The following is a 20,060-nucleotide window of genomic DNA, read 5'->3' as shown; positions in this document are numbered from 1 at the left end:
CTTTGATTAACAATGTGATGTTTTAGTGTTTAATGAATGCATTTTTATTTATTTGATAGCAACAAATGACAAAAAGAATTTTGGATTTGCTTAGTTCTTTGAATGGAAACGACCCTTAAAAAGAAGCTTGGAATAAAAGCGATTCCTATGATTTAACGAAGTATAGGACGAGAAGATGGTATGAGAATGTAGAAAAGAAAGGTAGAAAAGGTGAAGAACATTATATTACTTTCACTACAGAAATATTATTCCACTTTCAAATAGAAGAATAAAAAAACATAAAAACCTAAACACAAATTATTTTGATTTTCAAGAAACTAGTTATAAAAAGGCAAAATCGCCCACCGTGGGGCTCGAACCCACGACCACAAGGTTAAGAGCCTTGCGCTCTACCAGCTGAGCTAGACGGGCTGTTACTGACCTATATCCACCATTGCCTATTTTACGATGTCACACCATTACATATCACATTCATTTATTTCTTATGTGATATGGCCACCAAACACAATGAGATTATTGTTATTTAAGACTCGTTTGTAAATGTTTTTATTTTATTTTATTTTTTTAGCAAACGATATTATCTACACTAAGGGAAAGGGAGTAGGCTAAACCTCACAATGGGTTGGTTTAAATTCGCATGTGGCCAGAATTGAACCTAAGATCTCTCACTTACAAGTACTAAGTAGCTCGTTTGGAAGTGTTTTTAAATTGACTAAAAGCGTTTATATAGAAAATGTTTTTATGTTCCAAAAGAACTTGAAGTGCCTTCAGGAATTGAACCTAAGATCTCTCACTTACAAGTACTAAGTAGCTCGTTTGGAAGTGTTTTTAAATTGACTAAAAGCGTTTATATAGAAAATGTTTTTATGTTCCAAAAGAACTTGAAGTGCCTTCAGGAACCATTTCAAGTGTTTTTTTTTTTTTTTTTTTTTTTTTTTTTTAAGGATTCACCTGCATTTTTCCTAAGAATTAGTTCCAAAAATATTTTCACAACAAAATGCTTTTAATCATTTTAAAAGCACTTGTAAACACACCATCATTATTCTATCAAGTGATATTTGAGTATTATTTAAATTATAAAAGTTAAGTTTCGAGGTGCAAAAAAATAAATACATAAACTGTTACGCCTAGAGCAATCAATTTGATTAGGCCCAAATTTACACGCGAGAATGTTACTAGATCCTACAGACGCGGTCTATTAAAACCCCCAAATTGAATAGGATTTTGGTTAGAGAAAATTTAGGACGCCCGTGGTTATGATTGACATAACAAACTCCATGTACAGTTGCAAGAAACTTGGATCAAATAGTACCACAACCAAGTTAGTAGTTAGATCTGGCTCGGAAGTGGGATTAAGATTTTTGTACTTTTGAACGAAGATTTAAAAAACCAAAGTATCCCATACTCCGAAGCACTATGAAAATCCCTTGCCATGACAAACCCTTTCAGCAGTGTTTTCGATTGGATGTCACTTACAGTTAACCAATGACAATTAATTTCAAAACCACAAACCACGTACAAGTTCATAAAACGATTAGAACTGAACAAAATGCAAAAAACACACGTCTCAACTGTGCACCTTACAATCTAGTAATTTTCAATTCCGCCCCTCGAGCTACCCGAAATCACCACTCTGAAAATCCCAGAGTTATTCCGCACCCGAGTCACTACAGGTTCTGTTTTAGCACCCTAGCATAGTGATGTAAACTTGATATCAGAGGTTTCGGAGAGTTGTCACCAGTGAGAATGATACCGAAAGGGCCTTTCTGCAGACAAGGTTACGCAGTCTCGAAGCTAATCAGTTTTAAAATCTATGGAGCCTTCATTTTGGACACCAGCAGGTTCCTCGTTCAACTGTAGTAGATCACCAAGAGTAATTAGAAGGAAGGAAGAAACAAATGCAGGCACAAAATACAAGACGCGGCACACTAATCCAATTTCACATCTGGTGGTGATATATAGTGCATTGTTGGGGTATCTAGAAGCGAAACCAAATCCACTTACTAAATCCACCCGAGTACAAAACTCACCGGTACTATTTAGTGAAAAATATATACATGTTGAGCTATATCAATCAAAATCTTGATTCCCATTTGTTCAACAACTAAGACCGCAACCACCAAGATTCCATAGTAATGACAATCTAATCAGAAAAAGTTCTGTAGGCTTACCTTCTTAAGGATCTTCTTCTGGTACCGATATCCCTGTTGAAATCGATCAAGTGTTAATGATTGCCAAATCAATTAGCAGTTAACATCATTAGACAAGCGTACACCGTGTCAAGATAGTATTTTACCTTGTCTGTTCCATAAATGTAATCACAATAGGTGAACACTGAAGCAAAATTACTCTGGCTTTGTCCTCCAACATAATGATGGTAATCATGATACTCAGCACCGCCATAAAATGGGATATGCTTTGTGGGAGTCCAGGGGAAGTCATAACTGTATGAAAAATCCTAGATTAAAACTTGCTCCGCATATAGTTGTCAAATTCTCAGTTCAGAGGATACACACATCAAGGATACAAAGAGTAGAAGTTAGGAAAAACTGTAATTCTTGTGCTTCCTCAAACAAACATAAAAACGAACAGTTTGGAAGAAGTCATCGCATTTAAATTTAGGATGGACATGCCATCCAAGAGGCTACCTGGATTCATATATTGTAGCAGTCTTAACGAGCACATAAACAGAGGCTTCCTCCTCAACTAACCCACAAAAATAACAGTGTGGTACCTATGTGACTGAACTAGCTCTTTATCAACAAGCACCGCACCTATAAGATGGCAGAAACCTCACTAATGCAATTCTCTAGCCTTAACCCACATTACCCAGGGGTAAATCTTCATGTGTCCTTTGTCATTAAGTTTAGTCCTTTCAAAATATTGCTTTTCAATTTTTTTGTTTTAGATCTGTAATTACCTCCTAATACTGGAATAATTTCAACATTACAGGAACCCACAACATGCAGCTATGATCAGAAACAACTAACGCAGTCCGTCGAAGGCCTTTTTCTTTGTATCAGCCCTTTCCCGTGTCTCTCTAAAGTGGTATGAAGGAAGTTCAAAGTACACATATACTTCCTCTAAAAAATAACCAAATACTCGCAGCGTTTGTACTTTGTACAAAAGCTTGGCGATGCATTTAGACATGACAATAGAACCGGAATATCACAAAAGTTCAGGTGGTTAACTCATGGAATCTCCATTTATAGATTCCAGAGTTGGCAGGAGAATCAATCACAAGAAGGAAGTCTTACAACTGTCATGGTGCTGAACTAGCCATTACCGAGTCATTGACCAACATTCAAAGTTTTTGCTTTTCTGCCCCAAAATGTTTATTGGTAAACCAAATGATTAATTTTGCCAAATCAATCCATATAGAAGGTCCACTGAATATATAAAAAGCAATAAATTACATAATAAAAGTTTAGGAGTAAAAGCCATTATTGTACTGATCTTGGGCCCCATCATTAAAAAGTTAAGGCACTATTTAAGATCCTTTAGATGTAAAGTACCTAGCATAGAATTCTATTAGAAAAAGAAATGAAAGGAATTCAAAAGCTATCATCATTAAGTCACAATAGCAAAAGAAGAAAAGGAATCGCGAAAAAAAAAAGTAGCATGCGTACCCGCTGTGTGTTTCTATGGCCTCAATCTGCCGCAATGCTATCCACGACCAGAATGTGACCATGTGGCCAGGAACCATGGCCGGACCAAGAAAAGATGGGATGCCGAGGATCAAAATCTCAGCCCAATGCGCATATGGCGCTGCAAATCCAATTGGAGCAGTGTACTCATGGTGAACTCGATGGATTTTCTCGTACCCCCATTTGTTATGCAAAAATCTGTGGATCCAGTAGTTGGTATAATCTTCTACCAAGAAATAAACTAACAACTGGGAAAGCATCTCCCATCCAGACGGCAATGGCAATCCTGTTCGAATCCCGATCATCTGCTTGTAAACAGAACCTAGTCATATTCATAAATGTACAAAAACAGAAACCATAACAGGTAGCTGAGGAGAGAACAATTTTTCAGAGGTAGCTGAGGAGAGAACAATGATCTCATCAAATTTTCTCAAAAATTCACATTCCTTGCGTTTTACGCAGAATGTAAAACCCCCTAAATTCCCTAACACAAAACCTGTAAAAAAAGACTTAATATATAAGGAACTAACCCAATATTTTAAAACCCAATTCGACATTCTTCACAACCACGCAAACCCCAATTCCACAAATTCAATATTTTACAGAATCCAGCAAACCCAAATCCGAAAATCCAATTTTTTATAAAGCCCCACACGCGATTCCACAAATTCTCAAAACCCAGCAAACGAATTCCACAAATTTAACATTTTTCCCAAACCCCGCGAACCCAAACTCGACAAAATCGCAGATTGAAATTGATTGATAAAATTCGAACCTGGACTGAAGGGTAAGAGACGAGCTGGAGAGGGCCGACGATGAAAAAGAACATCCACATAACGTCCTTGTAGCATTTCAACATGTCAGAGAAGGGCAATCGGACTTTGGGCTGGATCTTGTAGCGGTCGAGGCCGCCCCATCTGAGAACCTCCATGAAAACCAGAGGGAGAGGGACGAGGGAGAAGACGGCGAAGAGGAAGAGAATGTTGTGGCAGTAGAGGACATAATCGGACTTGGACGCAGAGTAGTTGAACCACAGTGTCTCGGCGAAGGTGAGGTTTCGGCCCAAAGCCGCCGAGGCCTCCTCGATGGTCTGGTAGGGCATCATTGGGTGATGACGGCGGTGGTCGGCAGAGTATAATCGAAATCAATGGCGGCGGTGATGAGCTGAGGGTTGAGGAGAGAGAGAGAGAGACAGAGATGGAGGGACTAGGCACGCTTAGATGCTGTGGAATGTGGTGGAGGGGGTTATATTGGTTAAAATATGCGCGAACTTTTAAACGACCGGAGAGAAAAGCGCAGCACACAACACGACAGCATTGACAGAGGTGATAATTATCCAAACTAGCTGGTAGTATTTTCTAATTTAAATATGATCTGTAAATGTGATATATGTTATATTTACTAATTTTAAAATAGCGGTGAAAATTTGAGACTTTTGTCTTTCGTTTATAACTAAAATGATAATGTAAAAGAGTGACATTGGAACAAAATTTACACACCACCGTGCAAGAAAGAGATGCACAAACTCGACTACTTGTAAAACAGTAAACAACCGTAAAGTAACCTTGGCACCGGTGGCTGGCCAAAAACTCTTTGATGGTCAAGTTACTAAGCAGTTATGAGACACAAACAGTAGGCAAGAGAATATACTATGTGATGTGTATTTATACGAAGATGGAGCCCTTTTAGAATATAGAATCAGTATTAAACCAGGAAATCCTAGAGAATATCTAGGAGTAGATATTGCATTCTCTTAGGAGTATGATTGCTTGCGGCACACACCAAATCCATAGATTGTAGGAATCCCAAGAATATAGAAAACCTTGCTTATTCCATACCAGATCAAGCTTCCATACCTTGAAGAACAAGAATGCTCAACCTTAGCGAAGTTGACGGACTTCGCCCCCTTATTCAGAACAGGATGATTGTGGCATTGCTCATCCGTTTGTGCAATCCAATCAGTTTAAAGCTATTTAGTCTATGACCAGACTTCTGAGGCATTCATATATCCATTTTACTCCACCCTTGGAAAATCATGGTCCCACAATTGCGATAGTTATCCAAAGACCATGCCTTTCAAAGTAAATCGAAAATACATACCGTTTGAGATTCTTTTGACACGTGGCAATCCGATTTTGTTACTGTTGCAAAGTAATTGAGACGTTCCAGATTCGACATATGGCTGGAAGTTGTGAAATCAAGACAATAATGATGAGGGGTGCTATGTTACTTGCACACAAGAAGAGATGGCTCTTTGTATTACCGAGTGGCTGACCTTCTTACACACAAATCTCGAGGCAAGGCATTCCAAATTCAATGGTATGATTATTCTTGAGTTCTTCTATAAATAGCACATATTTTTTTCCTCTTCCTCTAACTCTTCTTTTCCATATTTCTTATTAACATAGCTTGCCTCAGTTCTTGAGCTTCACCTCTTCAACCCATTCTTCACTTTAAGCCTCTGATGATCAGAGTACAACCAAGAAACTTGCAATACCCTTATTTGTTGTTATCAAGAATTACTAAATGGAATAAGGGTGAACTACCTTTCAAAAGTGAATTCCTTTCCTTTATTTGGTTTCTTAGCTTTCATACTATGCTCCATAACTAAAAGCAACATCCTCCTGCCAGGCTTCACATGCACGTTCATCTACAACAAAGTGTCACGATTCTTGAGCAGGTTCTTCTTCATTGAAGCCCTCTCGACATCCTCATAAAGTGAGATAGGCAAGCTAGAATGACTAACATCTCCGTTGGGAAAGGAAGAGTCCACTCTTCTTAGAGAAATTTTGTGTTAGGGATGAGAGCGTGTTTCCCTCAAATTTGTACTCATTTGCCATATTCATGGGACTTTGGTTATTCTATGTAATAAACATATGTTCACATATTCAATTCAGTGTTATTTACACAAATTGTTAATCTTGTTGGAGTAAAGTATTTAGGACTTTTCATCCTTTGATTCCTTAACGTAAAATATAATTTAATTCGCTAATCTTTCTGGAGTAAATTAACTTTAGGGTAATAAATAACGAAGCCAAATATGAATAAGCTTGTAGGCCCGAGAAGAGATCTAAGCCACCCTCGATAGCATTGAATGCGAAAAATGTTATCTCCCAAACTTAGTGTTTATAAAGGTTTTCAGTGCGATAATCGGAGTGCTACCTTACTCTAGCATCAGTCTATGACCCATGGAAAATCTTTTGCTCCGAAACTTGCTTTGATGCATGATCAAATTAAGAATGAAAAAGGGACGAGTCTTGTCCGGAATGATCCCTGAAACTTAATGTCAATTTTGACATGTTTGAGTTGCTTCATTCACTAAGTAAGTATAGTTGATAACACTTGCAGAAGATTAATCTAAGTGTGGCAAAAAAAAATTCTTCAAGCATGACTTTATGCCCATTTGTTTGTTCACTTGCCTTATTCTGTGAGGATTTTAATACTCGCAACTTGTTACCAAGAATGGGTTTTCTTCTTAGTGAAAATTACGTGTTCATCCTTAGTGAATCTTAAATGAAAGTTTGCAAGGGACTTGGTTGCTTGCTTGTGGGTCGAAAACACTTTGGAATCATTTTTTCAGACCGTATATGCGTTGAACTTGAGCGTTTTCGACTGGACTAAAGTTAGCTGACTTGGCTAAGGTATTTCCGTGTATTAGAGTTCCACTGGAATAAAATTCCTCTTGAGCATTTCCTAGTCTAGATGCCTCATTTGGGCTTTCTTAGGCATGAGATCACCACAAAATGTACTTAGCTTAGTACTTTAGTCTAGGATAGAAGTAATCGTACTTAGGGTCGAAGTTCAGAGCCACTACTTGGATGATTTCCGAATCACCCTTTTGATTATTCCCTTGAATGGCGTAGAGCCCAGGTTTGAATGTTATAACCCACAACCCTTAGGTTGCATAATCTTTCGAGAAGCCGGATGATGTATTGGAACTTCCGAATCAAGGGGCCATGTTTTCGTGTCCGTAGTCCGCCCATCGTAACCGCGTTGAATATGTATCGAGCTCCTAAACTGCTAACCAGAAACACTACATAATGGGTTATAAGGCCATCTCCAACCAAGGGCCAGAGGGCTCGTTTTAGCCCTCTAGCCCTCCAAGATATTAATATTTTAATGAACAGTACATGGCCATATTTGCCTCCGTCTCCAACCGAGGGCCAAAGGGCCATATGGCTCGTTTTAGCCCTGTCACAAAAAACTGTCTCCAACCGAGGGCCAAAGGCCCAAACATAATTTATTATTTAAATTTAAAAACTACAACAACTTAAATTCAAATCCAACAACTTCAATTTGAAAACTACAACTTATATTTAAAAACGACGAATTGCATTTGATTTTTTTTCTTGAGCATTAACCGACATGAATACATTTATATTAAATAATATAAACATATTCCTGTCGGTTATAACTGACAGGAAAGATGATTTTTCTGGCCAGCCCCGGGTTAGCTGCCTAACTGCATGCAGCCAGCCCTCTCCGATTCCGTGGGGCCCTCTCAGATTCCACATCCCTCTGGCCTAGCCCTCGGTTGGAGACGGTTTTCAGGCTATTTTCGGCCCTCTAAACCCTTCGGTTGGAGATGGCCTAAGAGACTCCTCTATCACTATCTGTGAAATCCCGTCCTCAAATTTCACTATTTAGTTTTACGTATTTCGTATTGTCACGAATTATTTTATTTTCCTCAATTTTAGAGTTTTATTTACTCATTTACAAAGTTTGAATTTTTGTAATTAGTCATTTAAAATACGTAGACCTTTCAATGTCATTCTTAGTAATTTTGGATATAAATCAATTTCACGAGCATGTAGGCGCAAACTACGCTTAATTCAAAGTTGAAATGAAGAAGTTAGAAGTGATTTAAGTTATAAGGCAATTTGGTCTTTTCACCAAGACTTACAATAAATAGCAAGGTGGCCCCTAAATTTTTGGAGGAGTAGGTTGCAAAAACGAAAACTGAAATTAAGTACTAGGCAAAATATCCTGCAAATAAAAATTTAACTTTGCATAGTAGACTAATCAAATGAGCTAGTCAACTAGTTACAAGTTAGTCAGTGATATAAAGTGTAGTCGCAAGAACAAATCTTAACTGACCAACACGTTCAACTAATCAAAGTCTGCCTAGATTAGTTTCACAATAATAATTTTAAAATTGAACACATTTACATAGCAGTTCATTATGTAAACAACAATGACAAAGAAATTATGAATTAAAGTATGCTGGATTGACTAGTCAAGCTCACCTGTCAACTAATTACATATTTGTCAGTTAATCAAATGCAAATCTACAAATCAAACTTAGTTCCCTACAAGTTATCATAGTCAACAACAATTCAGTTCATTACTCATATATATATATATATATATATATGCTATGTAAACTTAGTCTCTAACACATATCAGATAACAATTCATAGGATGCATGAAATATATGCAAGTAAATAACATATGAGGTTAAGTTTAAGAGACAAAGAACTCAATAATTTTTTGGCCAGAAAACCCACCTCTGGGTTAAAAATCGGAGACTCTCCACTAAGTCCAATCTACTAGTGTAAACAAGATTCTTACAAAGTACCAAGCAAAGCTCAATTCCTAGACCTAGTCTACGGAGCAGTTTTACCTTTGTGCAACCTTGCCTTACACGAGAAGAATTCCTTCGGTCTTCAAGAAGTGGCAGCTTCCCCTGAGCTCTTCACCTTGTTGCACTAAAATAGAGTCGTCTCCAGTCTTTACAAGATGACAGCTCCTCTTGAACTCTTCACCTTGTGGCACTGAGACCAACACCAACAAATGCACATGATATGAAAATGATGATAGTGTGCAATCTGGATTCAATGACTAGTTGTTTCTTTAGTCAAACAGTTAAAGGAAGAAACTGACGTGAATCCGAAAATGAGATCAATTTAAAGCTTTGAAACTTCAAGAACTTAACCACCAAATTAAAATGACACCATGAATACAATGTTGCCCTAATATGCAATGATTGGGTTTTTGGTGCATGACCATGGTTTTGTGGCTAGGGTTTCAATGAAGAACACAAGAGGTAGCTCAAAGCTAAAAACACTAATTTTTTTTTTTTTTTTTTTTTTAAAGCAAACTTCCTAGCCAAAACAAAAGAGCATATATGAAGATTTAAGTAGGCAATTTCAAAGATAGATTTATAAATATTCAAGGAAGAACATTACCCATAAAATATGTTTGATGCTCATAGGAGATTTGAGATGGAGATGAAAAACAAAGCTCTAAAAAATTTTCAGCCTAAAAAACAAATGAACTTGAGATTCAGCTTTTAAAGAGGGCTTGAGGATTCAGACAAGAACGGGAACCAAAATATACACGTGTCAATTCCACAAACAATAAGGAAAGATCTAGGGTTAAAAATCACTTTCGGAAAAAAGGTGTTAGTTGACTTATGCGGGTTGTCTTAAAGTATGTGCCCAACAAACTTGAAAGCAGCGGGAAATTTTGACGAGACAGAACCACCTAGACATAATGAACTGGAAATATTAGCATGAAATGCACATGTATGAACAAATCTTTGATGTGAAGTTAAGCTCTTGAGAGAGTATTTCCAGCAGCAAGACCCCAAAAGTGATATTGAACCCTAAATCTATCTAGAGCATGTAACGTACAATTGACAAGATTTGACAAGGAAAGTCAAACAATAATTCTAGACTTCACAGAAACCATTCATTTTTGCAAACTCAGATCGGGAAACATGTCCACCTTACCTGACCTGATTGTAATTTTCAATTCCGACACCAATGACAATAAGGCTGACGACGACGAATTCTTTTCATCGAGCCCAATTAGTCCCTCATATCCATTTTAACCAATTACCACTGTAGAGGATTAAGTATAGCTTGAAAGTTTAGGACAACCTAAAACCACAGGTTATGTGCTTGTTTTCAACAACGAGCATGCTGGTGCATAAACTTGGGTCTTGTAGCCTTTCCTCCCAGGTGTAAAACTCGACCAATTTCACAATCATCAAGCCTACGACGAAGGCATGGCGAGCTTCGAAAATTTTGGGCACCTACGACCTTAATCGACATACATTATTGTAAAATTTGGTGAAATTTAGAAATAGTAAAAAATTCCAGTTTCCGTTCTCTAGAAACCTTTGCGGCCAGAGATACGACTATGCCTTTCTTGACTAATTTCGATGCCCTGAATTCAATTTTGACATCTATTTGATGTGATTTCATTGTTTGGCCTTAGTTTTGTAAATGGCTACCCCATAATCGTTGTAGTAAACGAAGATCCGACCGCCATCATCACGGAATTATAGGATGTTGATGTGTGTATTATTTAAGGATCATAGGAATTTACGGATCGGATATTTAACGTACGGATTTTTCGGATTGGATTACTAAAGTTATTGATACTACAATCCAACCGTTCGATCGCCACGAAATTATTGTATGTTGATGTGTGTATTATTTGAAGACTATAATAATTTGTTAATCGAAAATTTGACATATGGATCATTCAGATTGGATTACAAGGGTTATTGATTGTACCGTGGACAACATTTAGGTTGACCGAGGGTTGACTTTTGGTCAAAATGTTATGAATTGTTCTTAAATACTAAAATTAATATTACTAGATATTTGGGGTGGGCCTATCTTGGTCAGTGAGCCATCCTGAGGGATGTGTGATTCGGTTTGTGTGTGAGTAGCACCTTACTGAAATTTACGTGATTATTGAACTTCTATATGGTATAAATGATATGTCGCAATTGATAATATGAAAAGATGAGCATTGAATTAGAAGTATTTAGTAGAACTTATATGTCTGTATGACATGACCTTTGGTTAGTCATGTGTAATTGATGGTGTGTGCGCTTACAACTGTGGTTCGTGTTGGATTAATGTATAATGCATGATATCAGATGTATAATGTGTATGATATAACAAAATCATGTAGCAATGTGGTACATGGATGGTTTTACTTGGTTAATCCGTATTAGGGACCACACCATTTAACACATGCTTATGGTTTTGCTTGGTTAATCTACATTAGAGGACCATACGCATTATAGGGGTGACTCTTCTTGGTTAATCCGCATTGGGGGGTTGCTGCCTATTTGGTTACCTTGTTTCCCATAGGTGGTCCTACTTGGTCAATCCACATTATGGGACCACACTATTGGGTGCATACCTATGGTCCTACTTGGTTAATCCGCATTAGGGACCATATGCATTCTAAGGGTGACTCTACTTTGTTAATCCGCATTAGAGGGTCACTAGCTACTTGGTTACATGTGCTTATGGGGTGTTCCTGCTTAGTTAATTTGCATTGAGAGACCCCACCATTTGATACATGCATAAGGTCTTACTTGGTCAATTCGCATTGAGGGACCATACACATTGTAGGCGTGACTCTGCTTGTTTTATTCATGATGGGGGATCACAATATTGGATGTGTGCCTATGATCCTACTTGGTTAATCCTCATTGGGAGACCGTAAGCATTCTAGAGTTGGATTCCATTGAATAGTCCAAAATCTCTCTTTCTATTCAATTCCATTGAGTTGGTTGGGAACTAAATCCCTAGAAATCTTAACAGTTCTTTTAGGTCGATCTAGAATGCAGAAACTTAAGAGTGTAGGCTTCGGCATATTCGTGAACGAAAGATTTGAGAATCTTTGAGAACCGATTTAGACAAGACGGTAGATGTTGGTGTGATTACTTTAGGATTTCCAACTAGTTTCTTTATAAATTTTGTAAAGTATAGTTTATGAATGGATTTTATTTTTATCGGATTGATTGATTAATGTGGTTAAAGGTTAATATTGTGCATCGTTGGTTCATTGAAATGTTATGTGTTATTGATTGTGGAAGTGTGTTAGAAAACATTGTGACATATGTGATTGACGAAATGACTATACTAGTTGTTATATGGTTTTGTTATGTAGATTTGAATCTAGTGAGTCATGCTTGTTGAGTTCCTTTGAGAAATTCTAGAGCTACATGATTTTCTACTAGGAAGTACCATGAGAAATGTTGGAGTTTAACAAAAGGGTGAACCACGAATGGCTTGATCCCGTCTTTGGGTACATAGGCAGTCTAACACGAATGTTAGATGCATCCATGTGATAAAAGAAAAGTTACCAAACTATTGGCCCATTGATTTGCATTTTGGTCATGTCTTGGAGCCGAGGCATGAAAAAGATGGACAGGTATGTGGTGACGTCATGTGTCGATTTTGGACGTATCTCGAGATTGGGGCGTGACACTATCACTTTGAAATTTTAGACTCGCATTTATGTAGAGTTTCAAAGCTATGTGTTATTTGGGATATTGAGGATTTCCTGCACCGCAAAAAAGAAAAAAAGTGCGAACGAATAGACAAAAGTCGTGTGATAATCAAACTTAAATGCTTATTTTATAAAAGAATGAAGGTTTGATGAGGGTGTGATTGAATACAAATGGGACTGCCTACATATCTTGAGAAGGAGAATCAAATCATGATGTAGTTCTAATAAAAGATGACACAATATCATGTTTACATCGAAGATCCTCTTTGACGAAGGTGCCGTAACTTAGGTAGATTTTGAAGATATTTCTCCTAATCTACATAGACAAGCGACGTTAAAATTAATTACGGCTAAAGAGTCGTGTCAATTTCAGAGTCTAACGCTGATAATATCCACACATACATTCTCTGCATCTAAATATTCAATATGTATGTGACACTGCAAACCATACGACCTCGTCTCCTTTTGGCAGTTTCCCATGTCAGTAAACAAGGGGAGGTCGTGATAAACAACGAAGCAAGATCCTGTTCTTATGGAAACAAACAAACTTCCAATTTATATTATATTTCTACGTACAGTTCCCTAATATATATATATATATATATATATATATATATAGGCACAACACAACCCAGGATTTTACAAAGATATGCATCCATGTCATGATATTTGTTTGATTTTCTTATTTTGGAGTAGGCAATTCTCATTGTATTATAATTTCTCTATTTGCTATCAATACCCTTTGAACATGAATATACGTCAGAATGGATGCTAAATAGTTTAATTGATTCATTTAACGGTAATCATGTAACATGTTATTCAATACCACAACAGAAAAATAGAACTAGACAATGATGTCATGAACAAATATAAGGCTTTTCTAAATGTACGTATGATTCAGTTTGAGAAAAAGAATAATATATATAACTCAAAGAACGACTCATGATACATGCATCCTTATATATTGATGCAGTAAACTTGAAGGGCTGGTTTGACATGTTGAATTGGATTAAAATGGATAACTCTAATTTTAAAGCACTAAAGGTAGAAGAGAATAAATTTTCATTTGGAGAGATTAGAAGAGGATTAGACATGAACAAAACTCATCCCTTCTAATCCTACCATTTTGGAGATCATTGAAATGTATTAAGTTTTCTTCTTATGTAATTCATCTTCTAGCCTCTTGGTTGCAATTTTTTCATTTCCCACCTCAACCTTGAATTAGGGAGTTATCCATTCAATCCTACATACCAAATGAGCCCGAAAAGAAGTGGAGAATGAGAACTACAAGCTCTTGCTATTTTTAGAACTTTGGTAGTTTCCTGTTTTGTTCTTCTTTCGAAACTAGGGTTTCTTATGACAATTTAAACAATTTTTAAGAGGTGTAATCTCTTATTCATCTTTTTAGTGAGAAACGAGGGCTTCTTTTAAACATTTCTGTAGCAGAAACTAATGGAATAGTGATCGTTCGTGATGTCATTACCCTAACATGCGTAAGTCGGGCAGTGTGGAATTAGTATTCTTTTCAATAGAGCTTTCTTGAACAGACTAATGATAACAGTCTTTGGTTGACCACGCTATACAAATCTTCAATGATTGCATAAACCATAAATCGTGAATCAAGGATTTTGAACCCCGCTGCTTATATTCACGTAGGATAAATATATAAAGGGGAGACTCGATTCCATCTAATCAGATAGATGATCAACTATTCAGGTTAATAAAGCAAAAACCTGACATTGTTGAAAGAAGAAAAGGAGCAAGAATCACTATTTCATGAAAAAAAGAAGTCGGCCGATGACGAAGTTAAAAATTATTCGAAAAAGCATGATCTTACTTTCTTTTACCCAACTTTTCCTTTTATTCCAGTCATAATTTCATTCGGTGTGTTGAATTGAGAGTCTGCTTGATAATGTATATATATGCAGAAAAGAAATGGTTAAGAAAGAAGATGAAGCACGAGCATGTCTAGATTAAATAATTAGGGCTTACACAACTTGCTCATACGTCATGAATCATCATTAGTACACATTTACTTGAAGCATATGTAATAAAATACCATTTGTCATTAGCTCTGGAGAGTGAAATTTTCTGGTCGCATGCATGGCTGTTCAGTATTCAAAATCATTCTTGTGTTTTCAGTATCCAACTGTAGCAATTAATTTTTCATAAATAACATGTTGTGTTGCGGCATTCGAAAAGAAAAACAGTTTATGTTCAAATGTCTCTTTCTTGATATATATTTTTTGAAACATCGACAATGTATTAAGTACAGTATTTTGATATATTTTTTTGGATAACAAAATAATTTAGATTGATACTAACAGACAATCACTCTCCTAGTTGTGTAACTCCCATCTGTTCAGTAAAAGTGATATACGCATCAAACATAGAATCATTTAGTGATGGGCCAAAGCTCCACATTGTGGTGAGGAATGACGAATGATGAATGATGATCGGCCCCCACCAGCCACCATTGGATCAGTACGATTCAGTTTCACGAATGATGATCGATGGTGATGCCTGCAAATGATTTGGTGCGTGGACTTCAACATATTAAAGAAAGTCGACCACTTTTTATTTGTGTTTGTCGTCTCCTACTCAAAATATATGACATCGATTTGCGCCAAAAATGATTAGCATTGCATGCGAGCTTGCTTAATTAGCAGATTGCAGATGAGATATATCAGTTAATCTTCATGCTTTGAGGATCCTCTCTAGATTTTCTTTATGAGGATCCTGGTATCTTATCCGTTTATTGTATATCATGTGATCCGTTTTTGTTAGATATTGTTTGTGTTTAATTTTAAATAAAAAAATTCAAAATTATTTTTGACAGCACGATGAACGATAAACAGATAGAATATAAAGATCTCTAGGATTCTCGATGGGATCTAAATCCTCTCGAAAGGAATATACTTGGATATTATGCCAAGTGTCACTCAGTCAGTCAGTCATTCCATCGTCAACCATCTAATAATCTTTGTCGAGGTTCTATCATCATTGTGAACAAACTGCGAATCATTGTGGGGAATTTTTTTGACCTAGTATTTGTAAATGGCCCTTCTCCTTCTTTAAATTTACATGGTGCGTGAATCATGAGTGACACTTGGTCAAATTTGGACTTGCATGAGAAACTTTTCCAACAGTGCTTGATCGTCCACTACAAATGCAATTGTTTACTTCTCAAAAAACTGATGTAAGAAGTTGATCATCTTGGAATAGGTGGAATTATTCTAATTTCTTCCTTTACTACCGTATGGGTATTCGAAGTTTGGAACTATTCTCGTTCATGACGTTTAGTAACACATAAAATTAAAAATGTATATGTGATTTACATCATCTAAAAGTTTGATTGGATATGGGGACTGGTTTATCTAATGTCTTTTTATTCCCTTTTCGATCCATAACTTCCCTAAGATCATCTCCAATGATTGGGCTAAAAGCCAAATATTTTAGCCCGAAAAATTTACCTTTTAGCCCAAAAACAATTTTTCTGCTCCAACCGTTCTAGCCTAAAATTTTAGTCTGGGATTATTAAAGAATGAACTTAGGCTATTTTTTTTGTTAAATTAAATTTAATAAATAAATAAATATGTAGACTATCGTAAATTAATTTTATGAACATTTTAATCTAAAAAAATTTTAATTCCGATAAATATTGGATAGAGTCCACTCTGATTTATGAGCTAAATTTTGGGGGGAATTTGACCTTGGTTTAGCATTTAGCATTTAGCCCAAATTTTCCTCTTGAGTTGGAGTGGGTTTGGGGGGAAATTTTGGAAGGTAATTTGATTTTTAACCCACTATTGAAGTTGGTCTAAGATGCCTAATACTACCGAAGGCACTCAAGTTTGCTCAGATAAAAAGACAGAACAAAAGAACGCCTTTTTTGACCAAAAACCAAAAAAACGAACAGAGGCCCAACCCAAGGACACCCAAGTTTAACTCGGCGCCCAGCCCAAGCGCTTCCATTCCCTTCCCTGCCGCTATCTGGAAGTAAAAACTTCACAGACACTTGGAGGCTTTGAAAACTCGATCCTAGAAGTTCTCACTTCATTGTGGTAAATCATGAAGAGAACAAGAAGATGAATCCAAATGGTCAAAATCTTAGATTTCTACTGGACAAATCTCTAACCCTGAAGCAACTCAAACAAGTTCACGCACCCATTATATCCAATGGCCTCCACCACCTCCAAACCCTCTTGCTCCGCCAAGTCCTCCACTCAGATTTCACCTTCTCTGCAGCTACAGCCCGCTACGTGCACCTAATCCTTCACAATCTCAAAAACCCAGATGCATTTTCATGGAGCTGCGCCATTCGTTACTTCTCTCTGCATTCCCAGTACGAAACGGCTCTCTCTCTTTACCTTAAGATAAAAAGGCTCGGACTTTGCCCATCTAGTTTTGCTGTGTCCTCTGCTCTGAGGGCATCTGCAAGGATTTTGAATGAATTGGGTGGGATATCGATCCATGCCCAGGTTTATAAATTTGGGTTTTGTGGGTGTGTTTATGTACAAACTGCGCTCGTTGATTTCTATTCGAAACTCGGTGACATGAAAACTGCACGGAAGGTGTTTGATAGAATGCCTGAGAAGAATGTGGTTTCTTGGAATTCTGTTTTGTCCGGGTATTTGAAATCTGGGGATATGGAGGAGGCTCAGGTGGTGTTTGATGAGATTCCAAATAAGGATGTTGTGTCTTGGAATTCCATGGTTTCGGGGTATGCGAGGATGGGAAATATGGACAAGGCATATTTCTTGTTTCAACAAATTCCACAGAGGAGTTTGGCTTCTTGGAATGCAATGATTAGTGGTTATGTGGAATGTGAAAGAGTGGAATCGGCTAGAGGCATTTTTGATGCCATGCCGTTAAGAAATAATGTTTCTTGGATCACGATCATTAGCGGGTACTCAAAATGCGGCAATGTTGAGTCCGCTCGTCAACTCTTTGATCAGATGAGTGAAAGGGATGTGCTCTTGTTCAATGCCATGATAGCTTGCTATGCACAAAATAGCCAACCAAAGGAGGCCATTGAACTGTTCAACCAGATGCTTAAACTGGAAGTGAATATTCAACCAAATGAGACGACTTTGGCTAGTGTTATATCTGCTAGTTCTCAACTGGGAGATATGAAATTTGGGTTGTGGGCTGAGTTCTATATGAGTGAGCACGGAATTGAATTAGATGATCATTTGGCTACTGCTTTAGTTGATTTGTACACAAAATGCGGAGACATTGATAGGGCATCTAAGTTGTTTCATGGCTTGAAAAAGAGAGATGTAGTTGCATATTCTGCAATGATCTTGGGATGCGGCATAAATGGTAAGGCAGTTGAAGCAACCAAGTTGTTTGAAGATATGGTAAATGCCGACATTTGCCCCAATGTGGTAACATACACTGGATTGCTAACTGCCTATAACCATGCCGGTCTAGTTGAAGAAGGCCACCGATGCTTTAATTCCATGAAAGTAACATGGACTTGAGCCATCGGGCGATCATTATGGAATCATGGTCGACCTTTTAGGCAGAGCAGGACAGTTGGACAAAGCAGTTGAGCTAATAAGAAGCATGCCAATGCAGCCTCAAGCCGGGGTTTGGGGAGCTTTGCTTCTTGCTTGCTCATTACACAACAATGTTGAGCTTGGTGAGACTGCTGCTCGGAATTGCTTTAAGTTGGAGCCTGATAAAAGCGGTTATTACGTTCTTCTTGCCAACATTTATGCTTCTGCTGCGAGATGGGACGATGAGAGGAGATTGAGAAAAGTCATGGAGAAGAAGGGGTTCGCCAAGATTCCAGGCTGTAGCTGGATGGATTCCATGTGAGTAAATATGCAACTACAAAATCACGAGTGTAACATGTAACATGCACATCCATGATCTGGGAAGGTATTTTTTTTATTTTTTTGGCCAAAATAGTTGGAATAGGATCCTATCCGGATTCCCTTTCTAAGGATTCCGGAGATAACTTTGTTATTGTGTTTGTTCGTCGTACATCATGTAGCTATAAATTATTTTGAATTTTTTTTATTTAAAATTGAACACAAACATTACTTGCCGAAAACTAACTACACGATGTACGATGAAGCGATCATGGGACTCTCACGAAGAGCATCTGGGGAGGATCCTCGTCCAAAATAGTTGGGCAGGATTCGGGTTAGAAATTAGGAAGTTTTAACAAAACACTTTCGGTACTGTTCACTTTTAACGAAAAATCACATTTTTACCTTTTTTTAGTACTATTCACTACACATTTATTTGTTATTCTTCATTAAAACTAAATATTTTTGACTTTTCGTTAGTTTTCTTAGAAATTACAAGGAGATGAGTCGTGTGGACTGTCCTCAGCTGACAAGTACTTTTACTGGTGATTGAGTTTACAGGAGATTGAGAAGGCAGCTCGATTAGAATTTGTTATTCATTTGATGGGTCACGCAATGGTAATTTTAAGAAGCTGTTTGATATGAATTAATTTTTTATTTTCAAAAGTTAGTTTTCAGTTTTTAGTTTGAAAAAAAAAAAATACAAATTATGTAATAGATGAAATGGTTATCAGATGGAACCTAATATATTTGTTTATTTTGATTATATAACTGATGAAGCATAACTACTTGTTAATCAATTTTGTTCGTATGGTATGCGAAAAGTTGTAGAAATAAATTGTGCACAGCAAACTAATCGTGGGTCGGATGTAAGGCTGCATAACTAAAATCCGTAATATTTTTAAACCAATCACGAATCTATTAACATCGAGTACTATGGTTAGTTTTATATGGTTTTTTAATGTGATCCACAAGTGTGAAACTTAAGACACTTCTTTAGCAATTGTTGTGGTTGTAACAGTTAGCATGTTTAGGTACTTAGCCAAGAAATATAAATCACGTATCGATTCACATTCAATCGGTCATTTGAAAAAAAAAAATTAATAATAATTAAGAGTGAGGCATTCCTTTACTATCTAAATTAATCTAGAAAAAAAAATAATAATAATTAAGAGTGAGTCATTGACTTTTATAGCCCATGTTGCAAGTCTTGAAAATATACCATTCCAAAGCCACTCGAGTGCTTAAAATGCTTAAAGGAATTTTGAGATGACGTACCAAATCTCACAAGACTTTAGATTAACTACGACGTTTTAGTTTAGACTAG

The 20,060-nt window shown here is 36.9% G+C and overlaps 2 protein-coding genes and 1 non-coding gene across 3 annotated transcripts; 1 reads left to right on the top strand and 2 right to left on the bottom strand.

Moving 5' to 3' along the window:
- Positions 1 to 338: 338 nt before the first annotated feature.
- Positions 339 to 411, bottom strand: TRNAK-CUU. Its single transcript has one exon. It is a non-coding gene; the product is annotated as a tRNA-Lys (tRNA).
- A 1,022-nt stretch (positions 412 to 1,433) lies between these two features.
- On the bottom strand, positions 1,434 to 4,910 carry LOC103962383 (methylsterol monooxygenase 1-1). The gene is made up of 5 exons (XM_009375081.3): positions 4,423 to 4,910; positions 3,630 to 3,952; positions 2,297 to 2,444; positions 2,172 to 2,204; positions 1,434 to 1,854 (listed from the first exon to the last, which is right to left on the bottom strand). Exons 1-5 carry the CDS (start codon positions 4,750 to 4,752, stop codon positions 1,795 to 1,797), a joined length of 894 nt encoding a protein of 297 aa, XP_009373356.2. The 5' UTR covers positions 4,753 to 4,910; the 3' UTR covers positions 1,434 to 1,794.
- Positions 4,911 to 16,824: 11,914 nt separating this feature from the next.
- LOC103962379 (pentatricopeptide repeat-containing protein At4g22760) lies at positions 16,825 to 19,474 on the top strand. Its single transcript, XM_009375079.3, is given in 3 exon segments — positions 16,825 to 18,385; positions 18,387 to 18,733; positions 19,295 to 19,474. Coding segments are annotated over 3 exon segments (1,758 nt in total). The 5' UTR covers positions 16,825 to 16,999; the 3' UTR covers positions 19,320 to 19,474.
- The last annotated feature ends 586 nt before the right edge of the window (positions 19,475 to 20,060 follow it).

Source organism: the organism of the source record quoted next, unplaced genomic scaffold (assembly GCF_019419815.1).
Source record: "Pyrus x bretschneideri cultivar Hongxiangsu unplaced genomic scaffold, Pyrus_bretschneideri_v1 Contig14, whole genome shotgun sequence".
NCBI lineage: Eukaryota > Viridiplantae > Streptophyta > Magnoliopsida > Rosales > Rosaceae > Pyrus > Pyrus x bretschneideri.
This window is presented reverse-complemented; position numbering and strand designations above follow the sequence as displayed.

Coding starts and splice junctions, on each gene's coding strand:
- LOC103962383 (XM_009375081.3), bottom strand. CDS start 4,752: ATGATGCCCTACCAGACCATCGAGGAGGCCTCGGCGGCTTTGGGCCGA. Junction 3,953..4,422: donor TCTCTTACCCTTCAGTCCAG/GTTCGAATTTTA, acceptor GTTTACAAGCAG/ATGATCGGGATTCGAACAGG. Junction 2,205..2,296: donor ACATTTATGGAACAGACAAG/GTAAAATACTAT, acceptor CGATTTCAACAG/GGATATCGGTACCAGAAGAA.